Source organism: Chrysochloris asiatica, unplaced genomic scaffold, assembly GCF_000296735.1.
Source record: "Chrysochloris asiatica unplaced genomic scaffold, ChrAsi1.0 scaffold00557, whole genome shotgun sequence".
Lineage (NCBI taxonomy): Eukaryota > Metazoa > Chordata > Mammalia > Afrosoricida > Chrysochloridae > Chrysochloris > Chrysochloris asiatica.
Window position 1 is genome coordinate 240,573 of NW_006409075.1, and position 11,431 is coordinate 252,003.

At 38.3% G+C, this 11,431-nt stretch overlaps 1 protein-coding gene across 1 annotated transcript in view; it reads left to right on the top strand.

The window, feature by feature from the left end:
• ALMS1 (Alstrom syndrome 1) overlaps positions 1-11,431 on the top strand; it is a 205,660-nt gene that overhangs the window by 148,837 nt on the left and 45,392 nt on the right. Inside the window, exons 16-17 of the mRNA XM_006877698.1 lie at positions 5,927-6,055; positions 9,411-9,485. Of these exons, the coding sequence (XP_006877760.1) occupies positions 5,927-6,055; positions 9,411-9,485 (204 nt within the window). The remainder of the gene's footprint in view (positions 1-5,926; positions 6,056-9,410; positions 9,486-11,431) is intronic.

The window sequence follows — 11,431 nt, forward strand, 5'->3', positions numbered from 1 at the left end:
TATCTGCAAGTGTGGGTGTTCTTATGCATATTCCCTCTCTTCTTATCAGCTGGACACTTCACTTTCCACTCTAGTCCTCTGTGGCTATGTCACTTACTCTTAGTAAGCACTTAGTCCCAGGAGACTCCAGGTCTTACCATACAGCTGGCCAGCAAGGTCTCTATCCGGGTTCACAAACGTATCGAACCTTGTAGGACTTAGCTCGTAGCTTCATTGCTGTTTATCCCTCACTTCCCCTTATCAGTGAAATGGTCACCAGTCAGAGCACATGTCTGCTCCTCTATTCCCATTGCGTCTTAGTCTTGGAAGGGGGTTTGCCCCAAGGGGATCCGACAACTTGCCTTGATGTCTCCTGGGCAGAAAGGTCTGTACACTTCTGAAGGTGGTTTTTTTCATTTCTTTAACCCTTCCCCAGAGAATTCTGCCTTCCTTGATTTATACCACATGTAAATGAATTTGGGAATCCTGGTGTGGCGCAGTGGGCTAATGCATCAGACTGCAAAGTCGTTTGAACTGCAACATCAGTGGGTCAAGTTCACCACCTGCTCCTTGGAAACCCTATAAAGGGTTGCTGTGGGTCAGAATTGACTCGATGGCACTTAAGAACAACAACAGAATGAATTTTGACATTGTCACAGGCCTGAAATCATGTTCCTTTTCAATGTTTTTGTGTTTGGGGAACATAAAGAAGTCTGAAGGGGCAGCGTCGGAGCTGTTGGGTGGATGGTGTAAATGTTTCCCAAGGAAACTTTTGTAGCACTGCCCTTGCTGCCCTTGAAAAATGAGCAGGTACATTGTCTTGATGAAAAAAATATTTCTCAGCTCAACTTTCTTGGCTGACTTTTGTCTCATCAATGCAGTTTTCCTTTTTCTGCAAATTTCCTCAGCAGATCCTCTGGAAAGCCACTGTTTGATTGAGCCTTTGTTTTTGAAAGCACTCTAATAAGACTAAGACAAGTGCGCTACTGAGAGAACTTGTCTATAGCCATCCACTGATTGCAGAGACATGTTTAAACATGTTTTGTTTAGAATAAACAGTGCACGTATGAACTGGAACAGTAGTGGAAATACTTTTTGACTTATCCTTGTATGTAGGTTGTTGTTGTTGTTATGTGCCGTGGAGTCGGTTCCGACTCATAGCGACCCTGCACAGGGTTTCCGAGGCTGTTAATCTTTACGGGAGCAGAACACCTCATCTTTCTTCCGCGGAACCGCTGGTAGTTTCGAACTGCTGACCTTACGGTTCGCAGCCCGATACATAACCACTACGCTACCAGAGCTCCTTACTATAAAAGAAAATAAAAGGAATATATCTTCATAATTGGTAGATAGAAAAAGAGTCATTAAATAGGATGAATGCCCCCCACCCAAATATTGTATTGCCAAATAGGGCACATGAAATCAGGAAATTTTATAATTATAGATACCAAATAAGAGAGTAAAAGCTAAGCTACGGAGTGAGGAAGAGATTTGTAGTACATTATCTCACATGGACTCATATTCAGAATATATAAGGAACTGTCATAAATCCACAATAAAAATGTAGTCAACCCAATAGAAAAACGGGCAAAAGAGTTGGATAGGTACTTTACAAAAGAGAAAAGCCAGAAGCAAATGAACATGTAAACTATCCAACTTCATGGGAATCAACAGGGAGATGCAAATTTAAAGTCACAGTAAAACCCCTCCCCTTCATACTCACTAGAATAATTGAAATGAGAAAGACAGTACCAAGTATTGGTGAGACTATACAGTCACTGCTGTGTGGGGAGTGTAAATTGGTAAGGCGGCTCCAGAGTGTTTAGCATTATCTACTAATGTTGCCAAAAGTATAACATTTGACCTAGAAGTTCTGCTTACAGCTGTATATTCAGCAGAAATGAATTTGCACAAACACCAAGAGACACATTTGTTGTTGTTAAGTGCCGTTGAGTTGGTTCCGACCCATAGTGACCCTGTATAGGGTTTCCGGGTAGCAGCTGGTGAGCTTAAACCGCTGACCTTCTGGTTCAAACCGACTTGCAGTCCAGAGCATTAATCCACAGCTTCACAGCAGGACTCCAAGAGACACATACACAAATAGATTTTATAGCAGTATTTGTAATAGCTTCAAACTAGAAATTGTCCAGTGTGTTCCGTTTTTAACCAGTGGAATGGATGAATTGTGGCACGTTTATACTGTTGAATACAAATTAGCAAATGAGATTAGTGGAAGATAACTATACAACAGCACAGGATGAATCTTGCCATCCTAATGTGAAAGAATAAAGTAAGCAAGACACTAAAAAGTGTATATTATATGATTCCATTATATAAAGTTTAGGAATATTCAGAGCCAACCTGCTGTACTAGGTCAGGTAAATGTTTACCCTGAGCCTGGGGGAGGTTGGAAGGAGGAATGAGGGGAGCCATCTAGGATTCTAGCTAAGTTTTATTTATTGACCTGGGAAAATAACAAATGTTCCATATTTGCATTTTTTTTGACATATAAACTACATATTTGGAGCACTGATTATATATGTAGGGGAGATATAAAATCAAATCAATCTGTACCACACATTTTAAAATATTTTCTTTGAAGGTATCTTTTATAACATAACCAAATATAAAGTGCTTAGAAATTAACAAAGGACTTGCAAAACTATTGTATAGAATATTATAAAACTTCACAGTTAGATTTAGGAAGACCTGACTAACTCGAGAGTTGTATAGTAGTAAGAAGAATTACCTTGTTTGTTATGAAATTAGTATCTAAATTCAGTGTACTTTTCCCCAAATGTCCAGTAGTTTTTTTTTTAATGAAACCCGGCATGCTGATTCTATATTTTTATGGAAAATTAAAAAATAAATTTAAAGGAACTTACCTTATGCCATATTTCAAGACTTATTTAAACCCACCATCTGCTCCTTGGAGAGGATGTTGTAAATGGGAACCAACTTGACTGGCACTTGCCACAACATTGTATAGGTAGCTTATTTACTCTAACTCATTCTTATTTGCATAAGAATAAACAGGAAAAAATGGAACAGAATAACTCACTGCCATCAAGTTGATTTCAACTCATAGTGACCCAATAGAACACAGTAAAACTGCTCCAAAGGCTTCCAAGGCCTTTGTAAATCCTTACAGAAGCAGACTGCCGCATCTTTTTCCCAAGGATTGTTGGGTGAATTTGAACAACTGACTTTTTGGTTAGCAGCCCAACACTTAACCCGCTGTATCACCTGGGCTCCTTGGAACAGAATTAAAAAACTAACTGCCATTGAGTCAATTCCAACTCATAGGGACCCTGTATGGGGTTTCTGAGGCTGCAGATTTTACAGGAGCAGAAAGCCTCATCTTTCTTCCATGGAGTGGCTGGTGAGTTTGAACAGTTGACGTTGGGGTTAGCAGTCCAGTACTTATCCTGCAGCATCACCAGGGCTCATTTGGAACAGAATGTTGTTGGTAAGTGCTGTCAAGTTGGTTCCGACTCATAGCGACCCTCTATAGGGTTTCTGAGGAGCAGCTGGTGGATTTGAACGCCAACCTTGTGGTTCGCAGTCCTGCAACACCATATCAGAACTTCTTGGAACAAAATATTGTTGGTAAGTACCATGGAGTCAGTTCTGACTCATAGTGACCCTGCACAGGGTTTCTGAGGAACAAAATAGTGACCCAGAAATGCACCCGTGCATGTAGAAACATATGACAGAAATGACATAACAATTCGTGGGGAAAGGATAAACTAATCAATTATTCAACAGTATTTGAATCACTGATTTTATATATATATGTAGGAAAAAAATAGAACCAGATTGATCACCTACCAAAGGCTAAACAACAGTATATTCCAGCTTTATTAAATACTAAACGTGAGTGGGAAAACTAAGCTTTTAAGATTTAATTGACTATCCTTGTGACTCTGACAGTATAGTGGTTACGAGTTGGACTGCTAACCTCAAGATCAGCAGTTCGAAACTACCAATTTCAGAAATCCTATGCAGGAGATTTATTATGATTTGGCGCTGATTCCATGGTACATAACCAACCAACCAGCCAATCCTTGTGGCCATAAGATGCTGAAAGATTTCTTAAACACAACACACAAAGCATAAAGGAAATTAATGAATGCGATATTATTACAATGAAAAAAAAATTTTGTGTCCAAAGACATCATAAACAAAAGGTAAGTAACAGTCTAAAGTCATTTCCAACTCACAATACATACAAAGAAAATTTACAGTAATGTTCATTGCAACATTTAATATTTAAAAAATTGGATATAACCTGAAGTTGATCAACAGGTGAAAAATAGAATGCTATATGACACTGGGAGTCCTAGTGTGGCACTGTAGGATAATCACTAGACCGCAAGGTCAGTGGTTCAAACACACCAGCCGTTCGACAGAAATGCTTTTACAGGGTCGCTATGAATTGGAACTGACTTGACCTCACTTTACAACAACAAAATATGACATTGATATGGATCTGTAGGATAAACATTGAGCTGTCAACCTAAAGGTCAGTGGTTCAAACTCACCAGCCACAGCTTGGAAACCCTATACAGAATTGCTGAGGCAGAACTGACTCAAAAGCACTTATCAACAGTAATAGCATATGACATTGAAAATCAGTTCATCAGAGCATCCTGTATTAATGTGAGTACATCTCAGAATCATAATGTTGAATGAAAAAGGCTTATTGCTCAAAGGTACATAGATTATCATCATATACTTTATATGTTGTTGATGAATATATATACTTTACCGTAAAGACTTTTTAAACATCTTTGGGATTGATAAACTTTAAATTCAGTATGATAATTACTACTGAGGAGAGAAAGTGAATGACATCGCTGAGCCTTGCCCGGAAATTGCTTCTGTCTGTAACGTTTTGTTTCTTAAGCTCTGTGGTAGCTACATTGGTCTTCATTATGTTATTTACACTTATAGTATACCTGAAATATTTTACTGAAATTTAAAAATAAATTTAAATGACCTAAACATTTCAGAAAATAGAGATTGTTGTTGTTGTTAAGTGCTACCGAGTCTGTTGCAACTTATAATAACCCTGTATAGCGTTGCTGAGGAACTGTCCACCTTGTCATTAGCAGTCCAGTGTTTATCCTACAGCATTACACCAGGACCTATCAAAGAGATTAGGAAGATTGAAACAAGAAAAATAAAAATTAATGAGCTTAAAATAAAAATAGTAACATGATAAAGAAAACCAAGGCTCACACAAAAATGTACAGTCTCGGAAACCGTATACAGGCTCATTGTAAATTGGAACCAGTTCACTGCCACTTAACAACAAATATTGTGATTAAATTTTCCCATAAGAGAAAAATAAGCTGAATTTAAAAAGATCAATAAGATAAACAAGTTGCTAGCAAGCATGCAAGCCGCCCTCCCCCCCACTCCACCATCAAAAAAGACAGAAAAAATAGAAAGTATTCCGGTGAGTTTAAAAGGTAATACCACTACAGAAGGTTGTTTTTAATTTTATGAGAATTCTCCATAAAAGCTATTGATGATACAGGTAGGTGCTTTTCTTAGATTATATGAAATAACAAAATTGATTCCCCAAAGTGATAAAATTATTTTATAAGCTAAAGATTTTGAAAGATCATTCAAATCTACTTTGAAAATGAATACCCGATCTGTACTTTTATAAAAGACCTATGTTGTATCTTACCGTCAAGTAACTGATTTTACTTGAAGTGTTATTTTATTTAAATTGTTATTATACATAAAAAATATATAAAAAGCTTTCCAAATCATAGGTTACAGTAACTGTCACAACTTTTGCATACTAGGGCCTAAGATGCTTTTTTCCTAATATATACAGTTATCTTTGGTTTGGTTTCATTGTGGGGTTTTTTTAACTTGCCCATTGTGTTTATTATCTTTTCTATTTCTGTGTGATCAAATGATGTCCCAGTTCAAGTATCCATCACTGGGGATGAGTATGTCTCAGACAAAACACTGAAAGAAGAGCTCTGCAGTAAGCGGGCAGTGACTAAACCCATTCCTCCTGATGAGAAGGAGTCCTTACAGAAAGACAATGCAGGTAGTTAAACCGGATTGAATGTGTCTTTTCTTTTGGCCCACTCAAATGAGATTCTTCCTTTCAAGTATAAACAAATATATTTCCTGTTCTCTTTTTGTTGCCTTCAACCCTCCTCCACCTTGCTTATTTGTGAAATAGCTTAGATATTTTTACCTGCATTTTTTTGGTATACATTGACAGATAAAATTGACACTTTTTATCCTTGGAGGTCTGTGTGAATATAGTTGGGAAAACCATGTGGGAGCCATATCTGACACCCCCTGACTTCACAAGGGGGAAAGAGAATTAACACAAGGCCAATTCCTATGAAGCAGAGATCAGACACTCTACAACCTATTTACCCAATCCTAACACCAACCATACTGCCTACAGCACTCACTGCTTCACATCTGGGTTCCATAATCCGTTGCAATGGCCACACAGAACTCATGACATGGGTTTTATTAGGGAAATGAACAGGGTACAGTTCAGGATCAAAACCAATTCAGGATGCAGCAGCAGCGGTCCAGTCAGGAATGCCTCTTGTCTGCCATACAGCAGGCACACCTCACTCTTGTCTTTGGCCTCTCGGCCATGTGGTCCCTTGGCCTCTGCCCTCTGTCCATGGACCTAGAGCCTGCAGCTGCTCTGTCTTTCTGTGCTATGGCCTCTACCATCATCTCTGCCATTGTCGCTTTTCTAGGTGGGGATCTCATCCTCCATTCATGCTCTACCTTCTTGATGGTCCTAGAATCTTCTGCCTCTGCCTCTGCTTCTGAGATGGCTCCTTTTAAACCTAGCTGGAGGGCAAAACTAATGAATCCCAGCCGTACAGTCCTGCATTCCTTATTTGCATGGTCCCATCCAGTCACATGGTGGAAATTAAAACATTGGATAGAAAAGCCTTATCAAGTAAATTCAATGTACCACAATAATACACAAATTAATCTCACTGCCAAAAATTTTTGTACCTTTCCTGATAAAAGATTTCAATGCTAGGAATTGTTAAGTCTCTAATGTCACTATTGTGCATAAGCCTGTGTTCTTCAGGTAAATTCACCTTATTTCCTCACTGTTTATACAGCTATGCTAATTCACTGGGACTATACTGATTAAAAATGTATGACCTAACTTATATAGTAAGACAAGAACAGGAAAATGAATAGTGACAAAAGTTTCTTGGTAGTTTTCAGGGGTGGTAGGAAGAGGGAAAGGGGAGGACAGGTTAATGCTTATGAAGATACATAATAATGGAAACATCACATTGATTAGGGGTAATGTTGCACAACTGTTTAGTATAATTGCTATCAGTCAGTTGTATACCTATAAAAAGTTGAATCTGAAAAAGTTGCATTAAAGGTGTATTTAAAACAACAAAACGGTAGTGCTGAGGCTGTCTGTGTACCACTGAACACATTATGGGATTTGGCTCCTTGGTTTGGAGGTTTAGGACCATGATTTCATGGGTCATTTCAGTTAATTGGCCTAATAGTAGGTTTAGTCCTTCTATTCTATCTCCTAGTTTGTTACCTAGTGCCTAGGGTCTTGAAAGCTTTCAAGGGGCAACCAGGGCACAATTGGTCTTTATTTGTTGGGAGAAACAGAGGAAGGAGAGTCATTAGGAGGAAATAAAAGGTAGGGCTAATTGCTCTCATAAACAGTTTATTTCACCATGAGACCAGAAAAACTGGATGGTGCTCAGCCACCATTTCTAAACATTTTGATGGAATATTCTGTAGCAGAATCCTGATCAAAGGGAGAAAATACAGAATTAAATTTTAAAATTCTTGTGGACTGCAGCCTTTTCTGGATGTTTAAAGGCTTAAATGAACCCCTGATGATCTTTAAACCTTAAACCAAAATTTTTCCTGAAGTCTTAAGGCCAAACAGTAAATTAACTAGTGGAAAATACCTGCCTTGAGTATTATGCTCTTTTAGACCTATCTGTATGGGATCAAATTGACAACAGGAACTCAGGCATTTAGGATACTTAGGGGACAGTGAGTGTGTGTTAATGGGGAGGGACAACTCAGGAAAAGGGGGGTGAAAATGGTTGCACACATTGAAAACTGTAATCAGTGTCAATTTTGTCCATGTAGACATGGTTGAATTGGCATATGTTCTGCTGTATATATTCTCTACCAAAACAGCAACAAAAATAAATTAATTTTGGCTCTGAGAGATGAAAATAAATAATTAACTGGCTTACAGAAGACAGAAACTTATTTTCTTTCCCATAAAAATCCAGAGATAGGCACGATGCTTAAGAATATCAAGAACAAGGTCCTTTCTGTTGCTCTGACACGTTTGGCCAGCCACCATGCATGTCTTCCAACCAGCAGGAAAGAAGGGAAGGAGAAAAGTATATTTCTATCATTAAGAATAATTCTCAGAAGTTGCATGTACCATTCACCTTACTGCATGTTGGCCAGACTTTAGTCACATCCTCGCTCTAGCTAGGTTGCTAGGGGACCCTGGGAAATTCATTCTTTTAATAACTATGCCCAGCTAAAGTCAGATTTTATTGAAGAGGAAAATGGATAGTAGGGGCCAGCTAGTAGTATGTGCCACAACTGAAAATAAGAAACATACTTTAGAGCATAATTAGTCACTTCTCTTTTTATATTTACTGTTTCTTATTATATTGTAGTCTAGGTAACACTTCAAAAATCTTTTCTCCTTTTTGCTGTTGCTAAGTGAATGTTTCAGAAGTAGTTATATTATCATTTTAGATTCCTAGTCAATTGATTTCAGTAGTTATCATTGCCAGTAGAATAAAGTCTAAACTAGTGATCTTCCAAAACAGTAGAATCTGCTTTCAGATAACCTTTTGAACACTATTCCGTACCACTTTATCTTGTAATCAGACAAAACATAATGTTGGTCTATTTCTTAGATTCTCAGTTGCTTTTCCTAACTCAGCCTTTTTGTTATATAGTCACCTTTGCCTGAAATGCCTTTCTCTTCCCATTGCAGTGTATAGCCCATTTTAACTATCTTCTAACACCTAAATCAATCTCAGCTGAGTCTAGAATTCTTGCATGATTGTTCTATCTGAATGTAGATTCCCTTCATTTGAACGTCTAGATCTGTGTCTCTGTACGGTGTTATTCTTTACTTTGTATGGAGGGGCTTTTAAAAGTCCTGGAAATACTGCATTATCTTTTCATTCTATATTTCCACCAGCTTTTTGAAGCTGCCTGATATTGCATGTGTTTATGTTTTTGACCCTGATTTAGATCTTCAGTTTTCTAAAATTTCTGACTGATCTGTTTTTTTCTCTAACATCTATCTATAATGCCTTTCACACAACAAATGTTTAAACAGGAATTTTGTCAACTTTGTATCTGCACACTGTTTTAATTTTCCTCTGTAGGTTGCAGTGCTGAAAGCCTACCAGAAACTACAGCCTGGGCAGAAGAAAAAAAATCCTTGCAGATAGATACTGCAGGTAATGGGAATGCTATGTGTGTGTGTTTCCAGTTCATTCTGATGAGAATATGACCTCACAGTCTAAGCAAAGATTTCCCTTTTTAAAAAAAAAAAAAAATTCTCTTTATTATTATTATTATTTACGTTATTTTATTTTTTGGTACAGATTACTTCAGTGCTACTTTGTCTATGTTGTTTTTTATATTGATTTGTTAAATATTTTTTACTCCTGGAAAAAGATTTACATTATGGCAACAGGTTACTAATAAATATCTAAGACTGATAGTGATGCTCCAGGCCTCATAGTAAAAGCAGAGAAAACATGAAGCTTTAAAAACTTCAAGAAGACTGGCAAAGGCAGTGAGAACCTCAATACAAAACATTTTTAAAATTACAGTAAAAAATAGCCAAGATTAAATCTATTAATGTTTGCCCACGACCCCGTTTTTCTGACATCAAGAAAAATAAGTCTAAAACAAGCCATTACTACCTAGCTATCAAGCTTTCCCTGCTATTCATAAGGTTTTCAGTGACTAAATATTTAGAAGTAGTTCGTCACTCCTTCTTCCTAGTCTCTCTTTGTCTGGAAGCTCATCTAAAACCTGACCACCATGGGTGACCCTGCTGGTATTTAAAATACCGATGGCATAGCTTTCAGAATCACAGCAACTCACAAGCCACCACAGTATGACAAACTGACAGACGAGTTGTGGAGAATATTGAAAGTGCCATGGGCTGCTAAAAGAACCAATAGATCCGTTTTGGATGAAGTACAGTGAGAGTGCTCCTTGGAGGCCAAGATGCCCAAACTTTGTCTCTCATACTTCAGACATACTGTCAGGAGGGACCAGTCGCTGGAGAAGGATATCATGTTTGGTAAGGTGGCGGGTCACAGAAAAGAGGAAGACCCCCAACAAGATGGATTGGCCAAGTGGCAGCATCAGTGGACTCAAGCGTGACAATAGTAGTGAGGTTGGCCCAATAGTAGTGAGGTTGGCCCAGGATCGGGCAGTGTTTCGTTCTGCTGTGCATAAGGTTGCTATCACTCGGTACTGACTAGATGGCACCTAATAACAACAACAAATCAAGCTTTACCTCTGAGGGGAAGATAGGACAGTACCCAGATGAGGAAAGAAATGAGTCAAGGAGCTAATCTGCCCTTGTTGTTGGTTTAAGGGCTGTCGACTCGGTTCAACTCATAGCAACCCTGTATAGGTTTTCTGAGGACTTGCTCGTGGATTTGAACTACTGACCCTGTGGTAAGCAGCTCAAAGCTTATTTTGCAGCACCACACCAGGAGTCCTTGTTGTTGTTAAGTGCCATCGAGTCGATTCCGACCCTGTATAGGGTTTCCTTGGAGCAGCTGGTGAGCTTGAACCACCGACCTTGCAGTTCAAAAGGCTTTGCAGTCTGACACCTTAACTCACAGCACCACACCTTAGTATAGTGTAAAAGTTGTCCATCTGTAGCAGCTCACGTCAAGAAGGGCTAATATGAAAAACAGGACATTGGAATTCTGCAGTGACCAGGGAGAGAAACAGCACATCTCGCAAAAGAAAGAAGACAATACAGTCTGTGATAGCATACTCCAGAAGACAGAAGAAAGTTTTTCCGAAGTGTTTTACACTCTGAATGATTATGTTGGTGCTTTTGTTAGTGCCATGGTGTCGGTTCTGAGGACTGGCTGGTGGGTTTGATCCTGCAGTTAGCAGTCCATTGCTTATTCTACAATGTCACACTAAAGACATAATATTAGAATTGAGATAAGAATAAGATGAAAAGGGACATTTAAAGGGTAAGAGAACAAATTGAAGGGAATAAAAATTACCAATCCAAAGAAAGGAGCAGAAAGTAATTAGGAAAAATAATGGAATTTGAGGATTGGACATAAAATTCCAACAAAATTATGTGTGCTATCATCTCTAAAGAAGTTAACAGAAATTAAATATATATACATATATATAT